The 24,024-nt window shown below is 36.2% G+C and overlaps 1 protein-coding gene across 1 annotated transcript; it reads left to right on the top strand.

Moving 5' to 3' along the window:
- The first annotated feature begins 447 nt into the window (after positions 1 to 447).
- LOC5565458 (G2/mitotic-specific cyclin-A) lies at positions 448 to 22,412 on the top strand. Its single transcript, XM_001649719.2, has 5 exons — positions 448 to 1,110; positions 8,114 to 8,727; positions 8,861 to 9,065; positions 20,976 to 21,223; positions 21,287 to 22,412. The coding sequence occupies exons 1-5, from the start codon at positions 928 to 930 to the stop codon at positions 21,468 to 21,470; spliced, it is 1,434 nt and encodes a 477-aa protein (XP_001649769.1). The 5' UTR covers positions 448 to 927; the 3' UTR covers positions 21,471 to 22,412.
- Positions 22,413 to 24,024: the final 1,612 nt, after the last annotated feature.

The following is a 24,024-nucleotide window of genomic DNA, read 5'->3' as shown; positions in this document are numbered from 1 at the left end:
AATTACCGAATTCTCAGCTGTTGGGTTCTCGGCGAAAAGTTTTACTGAGGTCGATGAAATAATTTAAGTGTGTACACTGATAAAATCGAAAATACTATGCTGAAAGTAATGCTGTAGTAATTTAAACGTATTCCCAAGTAAGATTTTATTTTTGCGTGTATGGGCCACTTATCATAAATCATATTGAGAGGCGTGCATCATAATGATCACTATTGTGCAATATCTGGAAATCGTGTTGTAATAATTCATTGCGCTTTTGAAAAAATATAATCTGTAATGAAAAAAATCACAATTATTTTTGTGAGTCGGGGTGCATATTCGTTGGCGGTGTAGTTGCTTGTCGATATAAATGACCAAACCCCATTCTTTTCATCCCCACCGCAGTTGTACTAAAATGTCCGTTTTAGTACACACCGTTGTTAGCGGCTGCTGCTTTCCAGTGCAGCTGGATCAAAAATCCCTCCATTTGAAGTGAAATTCTCGCAACGAAAAGAAGCATCAATTTCGTGGGGAACAATTTTACGGTCGCCGCATCAAATTGTTTTAGTTCGGATTTCCTGTTGTTTAAGTTGGTGTCCTCCACCTTCTGGCCAACCGCTTGGACAAACAAAATGTGGATTTAAAAGCGTTTTCCGGCAGAATTCCTCCGCTTCTGCGCTTGATTCGAAAAAAGGATCGTCAGCTGGAATCGGTAAGAAAAGTGGCGTACAAGCAGGAGCGAGACAGGAACGTATCGGACGGTTCCAAGTGCCAGAGCGAGACGCAAGACGGCCAAAAAAACCAACGGAAGAAGGCGCAAATAAAACAAAAGTTGAAATCCTGTGACAAATTCTGTTGCAGAAATCGGAGAAGGCCTCGGAAAACAATAGCGCTTGAGATAACAATCGAAATTTTGCATAAGGCAAAAACAATCAGTTCGGCAGGAGAATGGCGACTTTTCGGATTCACGAGGATTTGGAGAAGGAGAATCGTATTCTAGCGGCCAAGAGTGCGGCCGGGGGCATTGCGGGGAACAAACAGCAGCAGCTCCAGCAACGGTCAACGTTTGGCGTTTTGAATAATCTGACCAGCAATGGACGGACAGAAGTGCCCTTGGCTGGGGAAAAGGCGGTAAGACGTTAAGCAGTTCACAAGGATTCTAAGACCGTTATTATCAAAAAAAAAATATTCTCAAATCGGTGCTAACCAATCGTTTTGACGTTAACTACGTCTTACGGCAATGTACTGGGTGTCAATTGAAAATCTAAAATGTAGCGACCGTCACGAAATTATGTAAGATTTTAAATATTAATAACTCAGCCATTTATCGGTAGATTTTCAATATTTTCCCACCAATCGGCCGGAAATTTATGCAACATTTTACTCAAATGGAGAAAATTTTTGATTTTTGACGATAGACTATCGAAAATTTGGAAAATGTCGACCCCTTTCTTACGCAACCAAACTCGTTCATATTGTCTTCCACGATTCCTTTGGGTTGGCTAGTGCACTATAAATGCAGACCATGGATTCAATTCCAGGCCCGTCCGTAGGTAGACTATTTTGTAGACAAGTATCTTGGTTGTACAATCTGTATCTAACGATATCTTTCATTCCTTCTACAATCATTCGTATGTTCTAGCATTGAACATTATACCGATTTTCTCTCTTCGTATTGTATCATCATTCTGATCTTACCTCCTTCAACGCTTTAATAACATACATACAAATACTATATACGGGTGGGACATGGGGAGGGCAGTTCGTAGGCTGGATAAAGAAGTCGTGGATACCAAGTTCGAATCACGGAATTCATTCTTCTCCAACAGCCCGCGGCAAGCGCCTGAAAGTCAAAGCACCAGACGGAAATCTTTATATCAATTAGGAGGAACCGTGCGACAAGACCTGCACTGGCGGTGACTAAATCTACAATACATACAAAAATGTATTCAGTTTACAGAAATTATAAGCAGTTTTTATCCTCTTTGAGTTCAGAAAATTGTAATGTCATAGCTTTATAACTCTTCTGAAATATTATTTCTAATCAATGTAAACCATTTTTTTTGTTCTAAACTTCTCTGTAGTATCTATAGTGGAGGGTCCTATATGAAATCAATGGTTTGCGCCACTAAAGGAACCATTCTTAAAACATACATCCACTAAAGGAACAGTGTTCCTATTATTGGTGCAAGGCTTTTTGCAGGGGAATTTCGGAATCATCATGATTTTTATACATTATAATGATAGAAGGATTTGAGATCTATCAAAATTTTATCACCATGTTTTAGCAATTTTCCCTTGGGTACACCACTAATGGTACACTAGCCCTAACAAAACGCTACTGCGATGTTTATTTTTTGGTCTTTTTTATTTGTTTAGCAATAACATGTCTAGAGAATGACGCAGAACTTAAGTACAGGCAAGTACAATTCCCACTTCCAGTTTGGTGTCGTTTATTAGCAAATGAAACATGTTTGAGAACATTCCTATTTTTTACATGTTTTGTTCTATTTTACAAAAATATTAAACTTTGTAGGGAAAGAGTAAAATTACAAAAGGAAAAAAAAATAGTACATTTCTCATATAAGCAGGTATACTTTTGAAGTCTATGTTTGATGTAAGGTCTCTATAGTCGCTACTTTGATCAAACTGGTCTCTAAAGTCACTTGTTTGCCTTTATCTACTTGCAGTGAATCCTAGTGCAAAATTCTAGAGAATCCAGAGAAACCCTCAGAGACTATTACGCGACTATTCCACAAGAACTTTATTTTTCTCAGATCCCGAGGAATGGTTCAGGAATTCTAGTGATTTTTCCTGAGATTCCTTCTGAAATACTTGCAGGTACTACTTCAGGGATAATATCAGCGATTTCTCAAGCGATGCTTATATGAATTTCTTCAGCACTTGGTCCAGGAAATCTAGAGCACTCTAACGCTACTACCTCCAGTAAATTTCACAGAAATGACTCTTTTTCACTGGTGAAATACCGATTTTTGCAGTTGCTAGGAGGACATTTCCCACGGATCCTACAAGAGTTCTTCCACAAATGTTTATTCAAAAGTTTTTGAAAAAAAAATCGTCTCGACTTTTTCTAAGAAACGCTACAATAATTCCTAAGTAAACTTTTTCATTTATTCCAGGAATTTTCATAAAGATTATTTTGCAATCCATCTCTCTGATTACTGTCAAGAATTGCTTCAAAAACTCCATCATTCGACCTGGTATCCCTCATTAAATTTATCTCGGCTATTTTTAAGCATTTCATCAAAATATTATTGCTACGAAAATTTAAAAAAATCCAAATTTACATGGGTTTGTCACTTCAAGGTTCCACACCAGGTAATACTACAACAACTATTACAGTCTGATCATTTATACATAAATTCCAAATCTCTCCAAAAAGTCTTGCAGGATATTATTTAGAGATTCGAATGCAAAAAAAAATCATCTGGAATACAGGAAATCTTCAGACATCATCGTAGAAATTCATCAAAGCATACACACAAGTTTCATCATAGATTACTGTAGGATTTTTTCAATTTTTTTTCCGAAGAAATCTGAAAAATTCCCTTGGTATTGCCCTTGAGACATCTCTTGATGAATGATTGAAAAAAAGTGTTTGAAGGATTCCTTGGGCATTGGAAACTTTTTGAAAATATTTTTGGAAGAATTTTGAATTCTTAAGGATGCTTAAACGGAAATGTTGGAGAAAGCCCTAGCGAAATCAATGAAATAATAAAACATAAAAACTTGGAACTTTAAACTTCCTTAAAAAAAAGTAATGATCGTTGGAAAAATCCAATTGAAATTCATGAACGAAATTTGTGAATTTACGTGAAAAATCACAAATCAAACTCCTGAAGAGCGCTTCGTAATAATATCTGGAAAAACATTTGGAAAGGGCTTCAGAGGTCTTGAGCCTTTTTCAGAAACGTTGTTGTTCAGCCCTTTTTAGCCCACCCACGCAAACTAACGCCACTATCAGAAAGATTGGTGTTAGCTCTTCCTGATAGTGGTATTGGTGAGCGTGATCGAGTTGAATTGGGCTGCAAAGCCAATGCTTACCAACGCGATGTGCCCTTTTGAAATGTTTGTCCAGATATGCGAAAGAAATCTACAGCAAAACAAGCAGTTATACTTATCGTAATGTCACTTGGAATTCCAAAAAAGGAGGTCTTTAAAGTTGTCGTTCTCAAGCCCCGATTTTTCCATGATTTCTTCTATGAAAAAACACAAAACGTCCTTTAATGAAGGACTCCTTCATTAGTCATTTGTGTATTTTGGAGAATTTCTTGAACCTGATTTTTTTTAAACCTGGGAAAACCTGGAAATATTAGGGAATTTTAATTCTGTGCATGATAAGACATCCTGTAATATCTTTATTAACAAGATTTTAGCCCTGGGTTAGTTCATATCGGGGTGATATTGGTGATTTTGAAATACATGATGCAGAGGTGGAATTGAAATCTCCTGTGACGATATTAGTATAGGTATAGAATTGAATGGTTACTAGTATGAACAAAAATAAGTTGTGAATGAGCATGATTCAAATTTATCTAGTAATGGGTTCGTTAACTGAAACATGAGAAATGTTCTACCTCGGGAATTCTCTACAACCCTACACTCATAACAATCCAAACGTCATTGTTACGTGAAAACATACGTGATTTTTTTCCATCGCACTTTTCACGTAGCACCTACGTGAATCATTGGTAGCACAGAATAAACGCATGAACTATTGAACTCCGTTTGTTCCACCAGCGTTACACGTAAGAGCTACGTGGATTTTTCCGTAGCGTTTCAATATATCTTACATTGTTTTCCATTTAAATTTATTGAAATGGCCACCTTATTTTCAATAAATTTCTAAAGTAAATTATTTCCCAATTCGAGAAATGTAGACAAACAAGATGGAGGTTTTTATTTTATTCATTCTATGCTTTTCGAATAACTTTTGTCTTCTTCTTCTTGGCATTACGTGCTCACTGGGACAGAGCCTGCTTCTTAGCTTTGTGTTCAATGTGCACTTCCACAGTTATTAGAGACTTTCTTTGCCAAAGTAGCCATTTTCGCATTCGTATATTGTGTGGCAGGTACGATGATATTCTATGTTCAGAGAAATCAAGGAAATTGCTATCCTGGATTGACCGGGAATCGCAGCATGACTTTGCTTTGTAGCCGCGTACTCTAACCACTCGGCTAAGGAAGGCTCCAAATAACTTGTCTGTTGCTCCCATATTTTCTGGTCGGTTCTGCTGTAGCCTTTACATGCTATAATTGATATGAAATCATGTATAAAATATAAATTAATACAGGATTTTTCAGTATTTAACGCATATTTACCTATAAATCACTCTTAAATAAGGTTTTAAGTTCAACAGCTCCTAAAGTTTTTCTAAAGTGTAACGCACACCATCTTAGCATTCGAGCTCAACACTGAATGTACGTGCGATAAGCAAATGTCAAAATGAACTTGGGTACCTACGTGATTTTCACGTAGGTGTGATTGGTAACCCCAGTAATAATCACCAAGTCTCCATTCGGTGGTTATGTATGGTTTAGTAATCATTACCTTAGTCAGGTGAAGTGGAGGTAAAATGAATTTCGAATGGTCTACGTGATTTTTCACGTAGCAATGACGTTTGGATTATTTTGAGTGTAACGATCGCAAGGTTCTTGGTTCAATTCCAGGTTGCCGCGAAAACGATTTTTGTTTTCAAATTTTGGTTTTATGAGTCAAATTTATGAATTTCAACCCGATTCCTTGTGACCAATTTTCATTAGGGGTTTTCATGTACAGTAATACCTCGATATAACGTAACCTCTTTATAACGTAACTCGATATAACGTAACTTTTACCTCGATATAACGTAACTTTTTTTGATTCCCTTTCATTTTTCTAATTTTTATAAAAAAATGAATTATAAAGTACAATAAACATTCTTCAAGATTCAAACACCAACCAATACTAAATCAGAGCAATGCAAGTGCTGAATACAGTCATAAATCGATAACGAGCTAAGCTCAATGTGAAAACTCACATTTTGTCATTGCTGTATACGAATAGACAGTAATGACAAAATCATTCTTCTTTATTTTTGTTACATTTACGCTCCCATTGGAATCAAGCCTGCTACTCAAGTCAATTTTCTATGTAAACTTTGATAATAATTGCTTTAGAGTTTGCATTCAAAAAAACTAGATCAAACTCGGATTAGACTTGTGTGTTGACGGGCCACGCTGCCATCGCCAATCCATTTACCGTATATTGGATAATTTTTTTTTTTCCTAAAAATACCTAAGGACATATTTAACTAGTGCTTAAGTAGTTCCTACAGATATTCTTAAAATGATTTCTCAAAAAAAAAGATGTTTCTCCTGTAATTTCGTCACGGATTTTAACGAGAATCATTCCTAGGATTCCTCCAATATTTTTTCCATGGAATCATCTTAAATCCTTCTGATAGTCATGTATCAAACTTTTGTATTCTTAATAATTCCGATAGGGATCCCCAAGATTTCCACTAGTGATCCCTCCTGATATTCTTGTATAAATACTTCTGAGATTTTCTTCAGAAATTATTCCAGGGATTCTACCAGATGTTTTTTTTTAAAGTTATTTCAGGGATTCCTTCAAGAGTTTTTAGGGATATTTTATCAGTACTGACTCCCGGAAGAATTTCATCAGAAAAATCCCATTAAATTCCAATAGTAAATGGTTCAAATATTTCTCCAGGAATTTATCGAGAATATGTCCCAGGAACTGTGGATTCTACGAATTTTAAATTCAAGCATTATACATTTTTTCCAATAGTTTTTTTTTAATATATCTATAAAATCTACTGTGTCTTTGATCAAGAATTTCACCAAATAATTTGTCCAATATATAAAGTGGATTCAACTATGAATTCTTTAAAACATTTCGTCTACGATACTTTTTTCTCCTGAGTCTAGAGATTCATAAATTATTCCAGCTATTTTTCATCTATTTTTCCAGCTGCCCCTTTAAGAGACAATCCAATAATATTCTTGGAATGCTTTAGAAGTTACTCCAACAAGTCGTATAGGTTATCGTCTAAAAACCTGAAAAACAATCTTCTCGAAATATCTCCAGCAATTTCATTATGAGTTTCTGCAGATTTTTTTTTCAAATATTTATGCAAAAACCATTCTATGTACCACTTAAGTTTTTTCAAGGATTCTATGAACGAATGAAGGATTGATTCTATCAGGAACGAATGAAGGATTGATTCTATCAGGAATTTCCTAAGAAAGATCTTTGTTTTTTAGTGGGTTCTTTGAGTAATTCTCAAAGTATTCGTCTAGGAAACTTTCTATGCATTTTTTATTTCAAAAATATATATTGTGGAATTCGTTCAAAAACTGATTAAGTTCCCCAGATCCCCAACAAAGTTCTCCTAGTATACTGCCGATAGTCTCATCACATATTGGTTCAGAAACTTTCCATGGAAAATCCCTCAAGAAAAGTTCTTGCTTTTAATGGAGTTTTCTAATGATTTCTTCATAAAATCGCTTATAAGTTTATAGAAGAATTGAAAAATTTATTCTTAAATTCTGTCAAAAAATTATGAAAGGGTTTGTTTTAAAAAAAAATCCGGATTATATTTTTTGAAGGATTACTGCAATAGAGACGTAAAAATAAAAAAAAATGAAAATAAAAAGAAATAAACGCGGAAAAATATCGAAAAAATATGTAAGAGAGACTGAATATGCCTGCTAGGTCAATAACACCAATTTTAGATCAATTTTCTTATCAAACAATACATGTTGAACAAAATTTAGAAAATAAAATATTTTGCTTCGATATAACGTAACCTCGATATAACGTAACGAAAACAAAAATGGAGTTACGTTATATCAAGGTATTACTGGTGAATAGTCCATTTGTCTGAGTGTAAACTAGCTGTGTATGCCATCAAAAAGGCGTATTTGCAAAACGGGCCCTACATTTATTTTTATTTTTTCAAAATTATGTCCAGATATGCAGTTTAGCTTAAGACGTCGACTGGCAAGCATAGATTTGATGGAGATTTTTTTTCTGATAATAACGGTCTGGTGAACACCGTGCAATTGCTTCACAATATCTAATTATAATTGTATCAATTTCCTATAGGTCCTGAAAGATCCCAAATTGAAAATTAAACCAACAGTGATCGCCAAACCGAAAGCGGATGAAAATAGCGCCTCAACTGTCGTTCAAGCAAAGGCCGCATCAAAACCAACCAACTTTCAAGTATACGATGACTCCAAGGAGAATGAGACGACTGTTGCGAAAAAGGATGACTCTGTCCACGAGGCCAAAAGAGCACCACTTCAAGAGCTTAAAAATGCCGAACTTCTCGAAACGCCCATGTCAGTGGGCGACAGTTTTTCGCCCATGTCGGTGGACAAATCGGTCATCCAGGTGGAGGACACCTCCCTCGTTCCCCGCAATGATCGCGAACGCTTCTTCGAGGTGGAAGAGTACCAGGTGGACATCCTGGAGTACCTCAAAGAGGCGGAAAAACGCCACCGTCCGAAGCCAGCCTACATGAAGAAACAACCGGATATCAACCATTCCATGCGGACCATTTTGGTGGATTGGCTCGTGGAAGTTTGCGAAGAGTACCGCTTGCAGAGCGAAACCCTGTGCCTGGCCATTTCCTACATCGACCGATTCCTCAGCTTCATGTCGGTGGTCCGCGCAAAGCTGCAACTGGTTGGGACAGCTGCCATGTTCATTGCCGCGTAAGATAACAGTATCCTGATAAACTTTAAATCCTTCAATAATCTCATTGCTACCTGATCACGTGTACTTACTTTGCATATGCTTTTTTTCTTGTTTTGCTCCTATCTTTCGCCTTTTGCATCAAACTTGCAGGAAATACGAGGAAATCTACCCGCCCGACGTTGGTGAGTTTGTGTACATCACGGATGATACTTACACCAAGACGCAAGTGCTACGCATGGAGCAGCTCATTCTGAAGGTGCTCGGATTCGATCTGTCTGTACCAACCACGTTGGTATTCACCACCGTATACTGCGTAATGAACGACGTGCCGGATAAGGTGAAACATATGTGCATGGTGAGTATAGTTGTCGCCCCAGAGTCTTCAAGAATCGTCAATGCGCAAGATATATTTAAAAAAAAAGGGAGCATCGTAAACGTTCAATTTTAGCTATAGATTTGAATTCTAGAATTGTGTTGAAAAAGGATTTATTCCCCTTTTCAGGTTTGATTTTTTTTTCGTCGATTTGTCTTTGTATAATGCATTGCAAACTAAAACGCTAATCGACCATGTTTTGATCATGAACGGCACTTCTCCAATATAACCAACGTCAGAACAGTCAGAACTTACCATGGTGCTAACATTAACTCTGACAAATGTTGTAAAAAAATCAACTTCTAATAACTCACGCTTGAGATATTTCATGCGTGAGTTGTCAATCACGCAACGTAGCAGTCAAAATATCATGGATGAGTTGGTTCACCTTTTTTACAACCTAACTCAATTGAAGCAATCAGATTTCGCCTCCACATACGCATCGTATGGCATCCTTACTATCAGACTGGAATAGAGAAGATCGAATCAGTACAACGTCGCTTCTTACGTTTCACTCTTCGTAGACTTCCTTGGCGTGAATCATTCCATCTACCGAGCTATGAAAGTAGATGTCGATTAATACAAATTCAAGTGCGAAGGAACGTTTCGGGAGCTCTTTTTGTAGGACCGCTCCTGTGTTTGATTTTAATTTGTCTCGCGAAACTGTTCGTCGTAGTTTCTATGTATTATTTTCCAGTTTAAATGATGATTAGTGACCTTATGTGTTACAATTTTTGTTAACAAATTAAGTTTAGGTTAAGGCATCATTGGGAAAATTATTGTCTGTTGGTGTACTGTAATAAATAAAAAATCTGGAGCCAACATTGCTAGAAGGAAGCGAGCTTGATGAGGCTCCTACTGAGAACTATCGAAGTAAAGTGACAGCAGCCATCGACGGGGCAGCCAGGAGCATCATTGGATACATAGGAAAATAATCGATAACTATTGGTTCGACAAGTAATACAGGCATGTTCAGGAAAAGAACGCGACTAAACTTGGAGCGATATAAAAGAAAACGAAAACATCTAACCCGCGAATCCGTGGACAAAAAGCGCCGTGTGGAATGTCAAAAACTGGAGCACCTGCATCGTTTACAAGAAACGCCAAAGTTTTACAAAAAGCTCCGCTTTCGTTAATGCTCTTCAACATTGCGCTAGAAGGTGTCAGGTGGGTTTAACAGCCAAGGTACGATTTTCACAAGATCCAGCCAACTTGTTTGCTTCACGGATTATATGGATATTGTCGGCAGAACATTTGGAACTGTGTCAGATCTGTACATCCGCCTGAAACGTGAAGCGACAAAAGTCGGTATGGTGGTTTTGAACCAACAGACACCCCAAGTGTATAAGTGCTATTGATCTTCTATTTAAAGGCAATAATGGCGCCTACTACCGTAAGGACGCCATTCACCGCTCATGCTCCATTCACCACTCATTGAATTATTTTGAAAAATCTGAACAAATTTTCGCAATAAAAGTCATCTACATGTATTAGTATACCAGAATGGATTGTATCAGAATGAAATTCATATGATTTAATTTTATATACTATTTATAAAAAATAATTTTAGGCTGTTTAAGGCGGTAAGCATGAGTTGAGCAATGATTTTATTATGGCAGATCGAAAAATGCTTCTTAGCTGCCACGTTTTAATATGTGGTTGGACTATAGTACAAAGATAACAACCAGCTAATGAAAGTAATTTAATTCCAACTAGTTGTGTATGTAGAGCCTCATACTTAGGATGAGCGGTGATAGGCGCCCTACACATGTATCATTGGCATACATGTTATTCGGTACCATTATACGTTGTTCGGATTTCAACTTCTTTCCTACAAAAACAAATGTTTTATTTTGCGTCTAGCGCAAAAAGTTGCTAAAAATATCGAAAATCCGTTTTTTGACAGAATTTAATGTGTTGAAATGCTGTTAAATGAGCGGTGAATGGCGTCCTTACGGTACGTCATTTGGAAAATAGTTTTGACAAAACTTATTTCCTGTTTAAGTTACATATTGCTGCTTTCCAATTTCATACAGGTTAAATTTAATTTGTAATACTTTTGCTGTTGTTACCATGAAATCATAAAACAAGTTTATTCCTTAAAAGGTAGAAAAGAGAAAAAAGTCTTTATTTAGATGGATGCAGCTAAAAATATTAATGAGTTGGCTCATTGATTTTGTTATATTCGAAGAATGTTTTTCAATCGTTGTTAAGAAACAGATTTCAGTGAATATGATCAGGGCTGGGAATGGTAATAGTAGTAGGCTTGAATTTCGCGAAAATCACATGGCTTCTCTCACTACAGTAGTTTGAAATCATCAATTTGCCTATGTTGAGTACACATGGTGCCCCGACAGACCGTTATTATGCAAAAAAAATGTTCATCAAATCTGAGTACAGGGCTCGAATCCTGAGGTTATTCTGCAACTCTGGGCCAATTTAAAAAAAAAATCCTTAGGAGGAATCTCGAGAAATCTTGATTTTTAAGTTTTTGACTAAAAATTTCAATATAAGCCTTAATAAAATAACGTAAAAGCACTGAAAAAAATTAAAAAACACTCCAAAAGTTGGCCAAACTGTTCTCAACAACCATACAATTGTTACCATTGTTATAATTATAAATATTTACAACTGACTTAACTTAACTGAACTTTTAAGCCAAATAATATTTTTACATGGCTTAAACCAGTAAGCTTAGTTTAATGGAATGAAATCAAAGACATAAATTTCAATATGATATTGATGTTATGTTCGATAAACGTGAATTATTCAATGCTGAATATTATTTATTTACAGCTTTCGACTTTCCCACTAAGTGATCAGCCCACTGAAGTTTGCCTTATTTATTTTGCTTAATAAATTTTGGCTTCATGTACATCTGGTAGTACTCTTGATGTTTATGTCCAATTTTCCACCGAGTATTGCCCTCAGCATTTTACGTAAAAATTATCCTGTTCTACATTCTCAGCCATAACATAATTTTAACGACACGGAAACATGATTCTCATCATGTGTCACAAGTATTCAAAGATTAACAAAGTCTTTAACAGCTTCAAAGAAATCCCCAATATGTACAACCTAACATCACTAAGACTTCCATTTTCTATACCTGCAACCATTTTACTTCGTTTTAATAGAATTCATCGTCAATCTGTTTATTGATATCCAGGTCGCATTCGACTCAGTTACGAAAATTTAGATGCAGCAGATTATATATCCAGGGTAGACAATCGTCACCGTCAAATGGAAAAAGTCGTCGACGAAACTAAAAAAAGAATCGTCATCGTCACTCAACCAGCGTTGGATGACGATTTGCTGCAGTGGTCCGCCACAAAGGCTCGGCGTCATGACGAACAAATAAGCCTCCTTCGTTATAGGCGAATCTTCGTTCGGGAGCTCTGAGCCGACTAAAAATATGAACCGTGGCGTCTATAGATTATGAGCCTTTTTTGAAAAAATAAAACAAATAATATTATTTGTTATGGCTATATCGGTCATGCGACTCTAAGGAAAAGGGAGTCTATAAGGTACCGTGGGACAAGTGGGTAATGGAATTCGCATAGTTGAGATTCTTTAAATTCTAGAGACTTTAAATTGAAACAAATGAGGTCGTGTATATTTTTTAGCTTGACTCCCACCAAATATAAGCAGCATGCTAAAATTGATTTTTATGAAAAATTGAAGAAAAAAATACAGAAAAAGTTTTTGAAAAATGTCTCCTTACTTTTCACTTGCTCCAAAAGTGGGGCAAGTGAAAAGTTTATCGTTTTGAACAATAAATTCAAAAACAAACAATTATATTCACGATTTCTATTAGTTTTAACATTTGTTAAGGCTTCCCAATGAACAGTAACATAAGTAACATGTAAACAAAGAAAATGTTATTCTTTTCACTTGAATTTTCTTCTGTTCAGTTATGTTAGTTGAAATGATTCGACAACATTATAACTTCAACATTTCCAATGTTAGTTCTTACATTATAGGACAGCAATTGCATTTCTGCTCTGTAGAATTTCCACCGCTCGTTATTTGTTTTTGAGAAAGTCGGATATGACGTCGGATAACTCTTCGGGAGAAATCAATCGGAATCCTTCAATAACGTATTTAGAATCTTTTTTATGTGGATAGACCTATACCCCATGTTTATGTTTTGAACTAGCTTTAAATAGACATTCCACGAGATTTCCGTGTGTGTTCTCTAATATTGCAACCTTTCAGTCAACGTCTTCCTTTCAATTGGCTGCCCGAAGTAGACATATTAATATTGTAATGTTTGGCAACATCTTGTAGAGAAGTTCAATGATTTCTAATAGCTTTTAACGCTTGAGTATAGTGTTTCTTGAATTATCAGCACGTTATGTTTTATATGATAATTGCGAACCATGTTTACTTATGGCTACTTAAAGAGAAAACACAAATTAAACCTCTAATGATAAACTTTTCACTTGCCCCACCTGATAAGAAAATTGACTGTGTTTAAATTTAGTTATTTTTAGGTCTACGTCGAATTAATTCTAAAACTTTTTTATTGCAGTTTGAAACTGTCACAGAGGACAACTAAGAAGTGGTACTGGAAAATATTTTACGCAACTTTTTTCCGTTGAAAATATTAAAATAAGATTGTACGCCGCCAACTTGTTACGGAGTAACAGTTGACAGGTTAACAATTGTTCGCTCTATTATGCAATAATGGCTGAAAAATCTCAGAAATCTCTTACCTATCGTAATGTTCTCAATGGTCTCAATGGTTTACGCATGAGTTTAAAACGTTAATTCACATATTCAGTAAAATATATCAATTGTTTTCACTTACCCCATTTACCCACTTGCCCCGCGGTACCTTAGAAGATTTTTTACAAATGATGAAATGAATAGGTGGATAGGCGTCGCAAGGGAGCGACAAGATTGAAATTAATTAGGTGGTGAAAATTGAGCAGGACTGGTTCCCCTATGGCTTGCTCAATTTTCACCACCTAATTAATTTCAATCTTGTCGCTCCCTTGCGACGCCTATCCACCTATTCATTTCATCATTTGTAAAAAAATCTTCTATAGACTCCCTTTTCCTTAGAGTCGCATGACCGATATAGCCATAACAAATAATATAAAAAAAAAACAATCACGGTCGATACCTTCTCTACATAAAACAAAAAAAAAAACAGAACGTGTCCGGAATTGAACAAACGATCTCTGAATCGTCAACGTCACGCGCTTACCAACAGAGCTATTGTTGGAGCTTGAGGAGTACGGGTTAAATCGCCAATACAAGCAATTCTGGGATGGCATTCGCCGTTTTGTGCAGAGCAAACGAATAGGGGTGATCGGGGAAATATGGACCGCCTAAGGAAAACGTCATGGAATGCATTGAAAAACAGCAAAAAATATGGTTTAAATGCAAGTGACTTGTACTATAAAATGTTATCTTCCATGTTACATCGATAAATAATGTTAACAACAACTTGCAAATTATTTCAGGAACTTTTTGGAAAACCATGTTTTTCTACGTGGTCACCAACCACCTCATGCAATCGAATGATTTTTATTTAAAACAGTATAGAGAAGAGTTAGTGCTGAAGAGTACATTATTGGAAAGGAAATTGTATTAGCTTTGCTTGAAATTATTGATTCTAGCGGCTTATTTTTTAAAGATACATAATACATAGTAAACAGACCATGTTGTACTAGTACTGAATTGCGCTACTTGGTTCAACGTATTGTGCTCTGCAAGATAAATCCACGTAATGCGATTATCTGAAAATGTCGATATACCGTCGCAGTGATAATGAAAATCACCAAATGTTTCAGATTTAAACATTTTAAGAAATTTGAAACATTTGCGTCCTTGAAGAACGAAAAAATCCAAGCCTACTTGAATTTTGACGTTGCGTTTGAATTGCGCGCATATCTTCTGCGCGTTACCGCCGCCGCTGGATGTGGATTTAATATAAGCGCCGCAATATTTTCTAGCAAAGTGTTCCACTTGTAATGGCGCATAAAGATGACTATGCAGTAAAAAAATAATCTGGTATATTTAGGCAATGCATTTTTATGTTCAAAACATCGTTTGTTTTGCTTAAATCTAGGTGGCTCATTTTGCCCCGCCCCTTCATCTTGAAAATAATATATTGTTTTTCAATAATTTTGTTCACGAACAAATCTAATTTCGCTCACGAACTGTTCATTATGATCAGAAGTTTCAATGGATTGTTAAAATTTACCAGAACTATAAATATAATTGTCTTATAGGCTTAATTAAAAACTGCCAAAATTATAAGCTTTTCATGACGAAGGACAAATTTGTACATTTTTGTAAATATCTTGAGTGTTTAAACGAATATTCTTACGGTTTTCATTGTGGTGGCTATTTGAGGCATCCTTTAGCAGATCGTAACGATACTAGACATTGAAACACTGTTTTTGAGGTCAAAACCGGGGTGGCTCATATTGCCCCGTATGTTCATATTGCCCCCATTGCCCCTATACAATAAACGCCTCCTTCGGGGAAGAAAGGGGAGCGAACAGAATGCAGGGTGGCCACCGAACCGGGAAAAACGGGAAAAGCGGGAAAAAGACGGGAATTTGAATCCACCGGGAAAAAGACGGGAAAAACCGGGAATTTGAGAAGATCACCGGGAAAATCGTTTTGACTGAACATCTTCAAGCTGTAATCTACCAACTAACCTCCAAAATAAGTTAAAGAAAGTAGTTATTAATGATATTGATAGTTATTTAATGGATGCCTCACGTAATTTTGAACAAATATCTTTCAAACATTAATGATTTATTTTCTAATTTCAGGGCTAATGTTTTTTCAACTTTTCTCTAACTTTTTGAATCGAAGTTCAATTACTTATTGCAGATTGGTTTAGCACTCTTCTGTAATTGCTGAATACCACAACTTGAGTGAGCCCTAAGTAAGTGCTTCTATATGTGTGGCCATGTTTTATCCATACCTTGAACTTATTTGCTTTAGAGAACTCTTTATTTTTATGAAGAAAATTCAAAGGATTAATAATTGAAATAATTTCAATGACGGTAAAGAACTACTTGGGCATCTTGATGATTGACTTAGGCACCTGGGGTTTTTGTCGGCCAAATTATCTGAAATTCAGCACTAAGATGCACTTAAGATGATTATACACCAAAGCCAAACCTTGAAATTTTAAGAGAACGAGTCTAGAGAGCCAAACAGAGCTCCGAGCTGAAGTTTTGATCGTTTTATGATCACCAGAATGCAACCAATCCATCATATTTTCAAAGCGAACGGTTTTCAGGTTCTCTAGATCTTGAAACTTGAACATGAAAATTCGAAGCTTGGCTTAAATGTTATATTGTAGGTAAACATGGTTATAGCATTCAAATTAAATTCAATTCAATTTCATGTTTAGGATCTGTTTTATTAGCACAATTAACAATCTCTTTCCTATGATATAGAGCTCCAGAGATCCATTGATTTTCGACGAACGCGAGACAAATCGATTCAGATGAATACTATACTATGCCACAGTTTTCAGAATAACTTTCTATATAGATTACACACTCATTCAGACTTTGCGCATTCGGTTGAAAAAATTACCGAAAAAATCAGTAATTCACAAGAACACCGATTATTCGGTAATTCGGCAGCTTTTGACAGCTCAATACAAACAAAACTACCGAACTTTGGTTAATTATAGATGATCTTTCAAAAAACTTACCGAAAAATCTGTGAAGTTTCAGTATTACCGAAAACTGTAAAATATTCAACTGATCTTTCGGTAAAATGTATGTGAGATTACCGACTTCAGTAATTTGAACGAATGACAGCGACGTCCATCAGTCATGTACGTTTTTCTTCCGGGCGTTGCAGTGAAAACTTACGTGATATGTCTGAAATCGACATTGTGCTTGTATCTCAGATATTCTAGACAGACAATTTTGATGGAGGTGAGTTTATAGTTGCGTATACACACCGCATCAACTTTTTTTTGCAGTCCTGCTGTCAGCGCCCGCTGCTCCCGTGCGCATCCCACTTTGTGTTTCCGACAAAAATGTGGCATCGAACCCATCAGCGGTTGTCTCATCGCTGCAGCTTTAGTGAACATTAATTTTTACTCATTGGTTTTACTTATTAAATAAAGAAGCACAATCATGAAAATCCGTCTTCGTTGTTTTTTGTTTCTTACGAGAAAACAAGGTTCCAAAAAAAATATTCGTGCACCGTGTTTACAGTTCTTCGGTAAACGATTACCGACAATTCGATTGTGTTTACAACTGAGCTCAAAACCCAGATTACCGAATGATCTGTAATCGGCTCGTTTACCGAAATGGTTACCGATCGTTCAGCTGTTGAGATTTCGGTAAATGAATTACCGAATTCGGTAATTTGATCTAAGTGTGTAGAGCAATCTAAATCAAATTACTATGAAAAAACAACTAAAAAAATTAAAACTGATTTAAAAAAAATGTTGCAATGCTTTTCATAGAAACGATTTAGGAAAAGTCATTTAAAGTCGTTGGAAAGAATGGATCAAAAACCGGGAAAATTTTGCAAAATATACCGGGAAAACCGGGAAAAAAGCGGGAATTTCAAAATCGAAATTAGGTGGCCACCCTGAGAATGAAGACAAAGTTGTTCGTTAACGATTTTGGATTGACGTTTGTCGTGCAATCTTTCGTCGATGACGAGACGACGACCTGCCAGAGTTATTATACTGGATGACGATGTCTTTTTTTTTATTTCGTCATCGCACTGTGACGAAGCTGACGATTGCCTGCCCTGATTATATCATAGACTTAAAAAGAAGATGGTAGTATCTTAACATGAACAGAGAAAGCTGATTAAGCTAATAAATACAATCAAGTGTAAGAATTGTAGACGCGGCGTCCACTTTTTTTTGTTAAATTACATGGAATGAAAAGTAGATGAGTTTCCAAATTGCGTCCAATATTGCGTTTTTCACATATAGGTACTTTATTGGAATCGATCGCAGTGCAGTAAAGCAGGGTTTCATTATTTTAAAGAAAGACAACTAGGATAAGCCTTGTAGTGCCATTTACTCTACCCAAACGTACATGGTTGCATGTAGAGAACGCAGCAGGTTCAGTTGTGTTAGTGCTGAGGCAGTGCTTGATGGGGGATGTAGTTGAAGTTGTTGAAAAGCCATAGAACACCTGTGACGTGTGATAATGATGTTTCTCGTGTAATGAAGCACGTCTTCTGGCAGTGAATATCTCCATTTATTGATTACGTAACCAGCTTAGGGATCCGCAACTTGCGAAGGGAAACGACCAGTGGCAATTCCCTAACCTCAAATCTACCTGTTCCACGAATAGAAATTCTTGAATTTCAGCAACAAATTTGCATCTATTGAGAAGAGATCTGTTAGAAAGGACGATTCCAATAAGTTACTGTTTGCTTTATAATCTAATTCTGCCGAATTAACCATTTTTAGATTCGTAGAACAGGTAAAAAGTGAGGTTACAAGTCGCCTCTGGAAACGACATTTCTGCACTGTTGCTTGATAAAGGCTTATCCTGACTTCATAGATCCACTCGTTCGTTAATAACTTCGCCTAAACACCTCGTGATCCTTTATCATACAACACTGAAAAGGGTTTTCAATAATAATGCAAAGAGAGCAACGATGAATGCAAGCATGCCCAAATAAAACATCATTGTAAATTTGCCCTGTATAGAACGCTGATTCTTGGCTTTCTAACCACATTTATTTAAGAACTAGGCCAAAGACTATTAAGCGAATAAAATATGGCAATCTTCAGTGAACTGGTCGTTAAGTGTGAATGCCGTAATAAAAAGTTGCATTAATCAGTCGGAGGTCAGCGGTCCCGTGGAAGACATCCGAATAAGTTCATTCTGATTTTGATGTGAGCGTACCAGAGCAACCAAATCATTCCAAATCTGAAACAAACGTTTAATACTTGCTCTATTCGACTATAACAGTAATCACACGCCTTATATTTTTACCATTATTGTGCTACATTTATTCTAAGATCCTTTTTTCCGAAATAATAACATTGTTAATTGTAAATTAAATTGTTTTACCTTTCAATCGGTTTAACGTAGAAAACAACAATTAATTAAACTTACATTAGTAAACTATGGAAAAAAAACATACTTAAGCCACTTCGGTAAGTTAAATTAGTTGGAAATATATTTATTCATAGCAACGGTAACAATTGTATACTTGTTAGGAACAGTTTGACCAACTTTTTGAGCGTTTTTATAGGGTTCTTCAAAACTTTTACGAAATTTTAGTATAATTTATATTGAAATTTTCAGTCAAAATCTTCAAATCAAGATTTCTTGAGATTCCTAGGGATTTTTTTTTTTAAATTGGCCCAGAGTAGCAGAATAACCTCAGGAATCGAGCCGTGTACTCAGATTTGATGGACATTTTTTTATATATAATAACGGTCTGTCGGGGCACCGTGGTACATGAATTTTCAAAATCAGTAGTGTCATTGAAGGCTGTAAATGCGGGGAATGCAGAGGGAAATAGAACATTTTTCTACAGTAATTTTGGGTTGCCCTCAGCAAGAGTTATTGACTATTTTCAAGGCATTTTGCCTACAGCAGCGATTGGCGTGATTTTCACTGGCTTTGCTGACTGATTTGCGACGCTTGCATACTGTAGTGTGAATCTCAGAACTTTTCCCAACTCTGAATATGATCAACAAAATACAGTTATTTAGAACGGTTCTTCGCCATTATTATCCAACTTCAAATCCGTTAAGGTGATTATAGAACGAAGCCACACCTCAAATTTTCAAGAGCACAAGACTTGAGAGCCAAACAGCGCTCTACGTTGAAAATGTATCCCATAGCTGGAGACCACCAAGGAAGTAATTTGATTGATTTTCAACGCGAACTGAAAATTTGAAGTTTGGCTTCGTTTTATAATCACCTTAAGCAAGCAGTGGCTAGATAGAGAAAAAAATATATAATGTTGGAAATATTGCGAAATTTTTAGCGACTTATATATAAATTATTCATCTCAATTAATCCCTCTAATACCAAGAAAATATTTAATTTGTTATAATATTTTTCTTCGATATTTTTGCACAATTTTTTCACAAATTCTCAAAAAACACAATTTAGATCATCTGAATCTGGAGATAGTCAGAAATTCAGAAAATTGTGGTGAATCTAGCCTCTCGAAAACTTCAAAAAACAAGCAGGTTCTTAAAAAGAAGAGTTTTTTTGTAAATTTTTGAAAAGATGGTGCAAAAATATCGAAAAACGTAAAAGTTATCGCAATTAACACATTTTTTGTGGTAAAAATTGAACTGCTGACAGAGAGGTTGATATTTCAAATAAATTTCATTATCGTTCCCCTTACTGAAATATTCATAAACAACTCATAATTAAACAATGACATAACAAAAATTTCGCATAACTTGTGATCTCGCCCTAAAAACCATTGGTAACCGAGTGTGTAGCTTCTTGTTTATAAGCAAAGAAATGGATTTGGATGAAAACTATAAGCACTGGGAGATACAGCAAAACCTTCTCTTTATCGTAGCATTGTTGAATAACGTGTAAATCCATTCGTTTGCTCGGTAACAACAAGCTACACACTCGATTACCAATGGCTTTTAGGGCGAGATCAGAAATTATGCGGGAAATGGTTTTCCTAAATTATTGAGTTATTTAGATTACTGATATGGCAATTTTGTGAAGATCTCACTGATGAGAAATCTTGAGACGATTTTTTTTTGTGGGTCTTAAACAACAAAAAAGCATAGGGAGGAAGAGAAGTTTCTTCGTGAGATGTATGTCTCCTACGTAACTTATGCAATTGTTTTCCCTGGTACTCATTTTATGAAGTATCATGACCTGATGAAGTACGAAGCAACGTCATGTTGAATTCCCATATGTTTTACCGTTACAGTACCTCTGCGAACTCTCCCTGCTTGACGCTGACCCATTCCTGACGTACTTGCCATCGAAAATTTCGGCCGGTGCTCTAGCTCTCTCGCGCTACACCCTCGATCTGCCCATCTGGTCCCGAATGTTGGAAACGAACACCGGCTACCGATTGGAAGACCTCAAGGACATCATTCTGGACCTGAACAAAGTGCATCAGAAGACAGAATCGTTGGCACAACAAGCGATCCAAGAGAAGTTCAAGGGAAATAAGTAAGTTACCGATAGTTGGCATTTGGTGTGTTTAGTTTCAGCAATTTCGAATCTTCTTTTCAGATACATGCAAGTGGCCACCATTCCGGCCACCGAGCTGTCCGAGGAAACCTTCGACAAGATGTGCAAATCGTTCGCCGCGATAACATCCGCTGCGGCCGAAGCGGAACTCAGCACAGTGCCCGACTCCGCTCTAAATCACAACGATTCGATGCGGGAAATGATGTCCTCGTTGTTGTTTGTGTAGAGATGCGGACTGAAACAAATCCCTCAATCATCAATTGACCGATTCCCCTTCCTTGCCGTTTGTTCCCCCCCACGTACACGCCCCTTCACGTTTCTATTTGTGTTTTTTTATGTGAATAAGTTTTTACTGTCGGGTTATTTTTTAGATTCCTTTTTTTAAAGTTTGTTCTCAATCGCGCTTTACGCAACCGTAGCAAATGCAGAACAGTTTGACGAAATAATACTTTATTATAAAAAGAAACCACTCGCATCGATGCGCTATCTGGAACAGCACAAAAGTGTGTGCATTGGGCTGAGCAACGAAAATGATGATTGTATTTAGCTACTAGCATGTATAGGCATACAACGATGGATATGATAACTTTTATTTTGTAGCTCTTGGAAGGTTTAACGCTACTTGTTTAAGATGATTATTCGAAAGTAGGCTTACAAAATTTGTATTGAAGGAATGCGATTTCTCGAAACAGCACAATTACACGGATACGTAGTAGGGCCACGATGGAAACGTAATGTACCAGTCAAGAATCTTCATTCCTTAATCTTGTGTAATTTAAAAATTAATAAATTAGTCCAAATATAACTATTCAAATAAAATTTTACGTGTTGTATGACGGACAAGGAAGCACTGATTTTTGTTACAGACCTACTTAATAAACCCTGCACCAAACAAAACAGTCAAAAGTGACACCCCTGGACGGCATTTTCAACCGAAACCAGAGTAAAATTCAGCATGATTTACAAACGAAAGTTCAAAAAATGATGACCTAACAATACTAACATAAAATTACGCTTAGAATGGATAGACGTGATTAGGATTAGCTAGAAATGGAAAGCAGCGAATAGTAAATTAAGACATTTTTTAAGGAACATAGATAAGTTCTAATTTTAAGGTATTTTATTCATGAATACTTTTTTACCAGAATAAAGTAACAGAACAACAAGAGGTGGCTGCGTTTTAAGGATATTTGTCACGCTTCGGTTACTCCAGGAAAGAAAACAACCCTACAAGGTGATTTCAATATATAAACCCTATTTTTATTTGTTTTAATTTCAACAGAAATACAGACAGAATCATTCGGCAGAATAGTTAGTTCTATTATAGATAATTTCTCCTCCCGTCGCTCTTATTTGCTTGTTGTTTTTGTGTTAGTATAGTTTTTTTTTATCAATAGTTAGATTTGAATATCGCTTTTTATGTCTCTTACTCTCTTTTGGTATTAGTTTGTTTCTTTATCTCTTTTGCTCTATCTCTACTAGTGAACGATGCTTATCTTGCACATACTTTGATAAATTCTATCCTAACCAATGAAAGTGATGTTTTCCCATTTCTAAACATCTCCACTCCGCTCTAGCATTTCATGCCCTGTGTTTTCAACTTAGTGAGCTCTCCAACTGTTACATTTTGTCTTCTTACCTAACTCGTGCTGAACCGTTTCCATTCTACCTTTCTAGTTCGTATTTAAACATCTGCTATCATACAAGCCTGTATCTCGCATATTTCTACAAGCATCTGTGTCGTTATTGTGCAATGCCCTACTTCCAATGTACAATTTTAAATTCAATAATTTTACAACTGTTCGTTTGTATAATTTTTCACCAACCTTCAAAGCTTGGACTACGTTTATGTGCCACAAACTGACTATTGATCGGAGCGTCAATTGAAGCATTACATACATCACTTATTTTGATTGCTCGTCGATCTGTCGTAGAACTGTTTCAGCTGTGACTTGACGAGAAAAATATGTTCTCGAAGCGCTCGAAGTGTACTACTTTCTAAACTTACCTTTGCTGACTTATTTCATGTATCGTTTGTTGCTCCAATTTAAGTACTTACTTCTGACGAAATAAATTCCCATATGTTGATATCGTCGCGCTTTAGTAAATCCCTGGTTCTCATGAGAGCCGTTCAACAACGGACCAGATATGTACTCAAATTATGAGCGATCTGAGATACATTTCGAGAGGAGGTAAAACTTTCAGACAGACCATTTGATTGATTTCACGGCAGCATACGATTTTTAGTGAAAAGAAACGATCTGTGGCGGACAATTGGGTTAATTCTACAAGTGGCGTGAGGTGATAATTGTCGGTGTCGAATAGCGAGGTGACAATTCTCGACTCGAGTGACTCTCCATTTTATTTGCACGGCGAGTCACTTCACTCGAGTCGAGAATTGTCACCTCGCTATACTGCCCATAACTGCATATTTGTAACATTCGACAAAAGTAGGCATTGAGTAAATGGGATACCAAGTTTGCATTTTATTGCAGTATGGGAGGGAACTGATATTTCAAAAAATCACTAAGAATTCAAAACTGCTTATTTGAGGCTGAAATGTTGTACAACTCATATCGCTTATTGGGTGAATAGTCAGAAAATAATTCTGATAGAAATTTCGTTGCCACTGCATTACGAGGCTCATGTGTAATCTCAATGTGACTGTTATGCGGTTATAATTACCAATGTGACAAAACAACTTGGTATTTTTTTCGAATTTTCTAGAACAATCTTACAGATTTTAGTAAGTTGATCTAAAGTATTTGTCATTTGATGAC

Source organism: Aedes aegypti, chromosome 3, assembly GCF_002204515.2.
Source record: "Aedes aegypti strain LVP_AGWG chromosome 3, AaegL5.0 Primary Assembly, whole genome shotgun sequence".
Taxonomy (NCBI): Eukaryota; Metazoa; Arthropoda; class Insecta; order Diptera; family Culicidae; genus Aedes; species Aedes aegypti.
The sequence above is the reverse complement of the archived record's forward strand: the minus strand, read 5'-3'. Positions and strand labels throughout refer to the sequence as shown.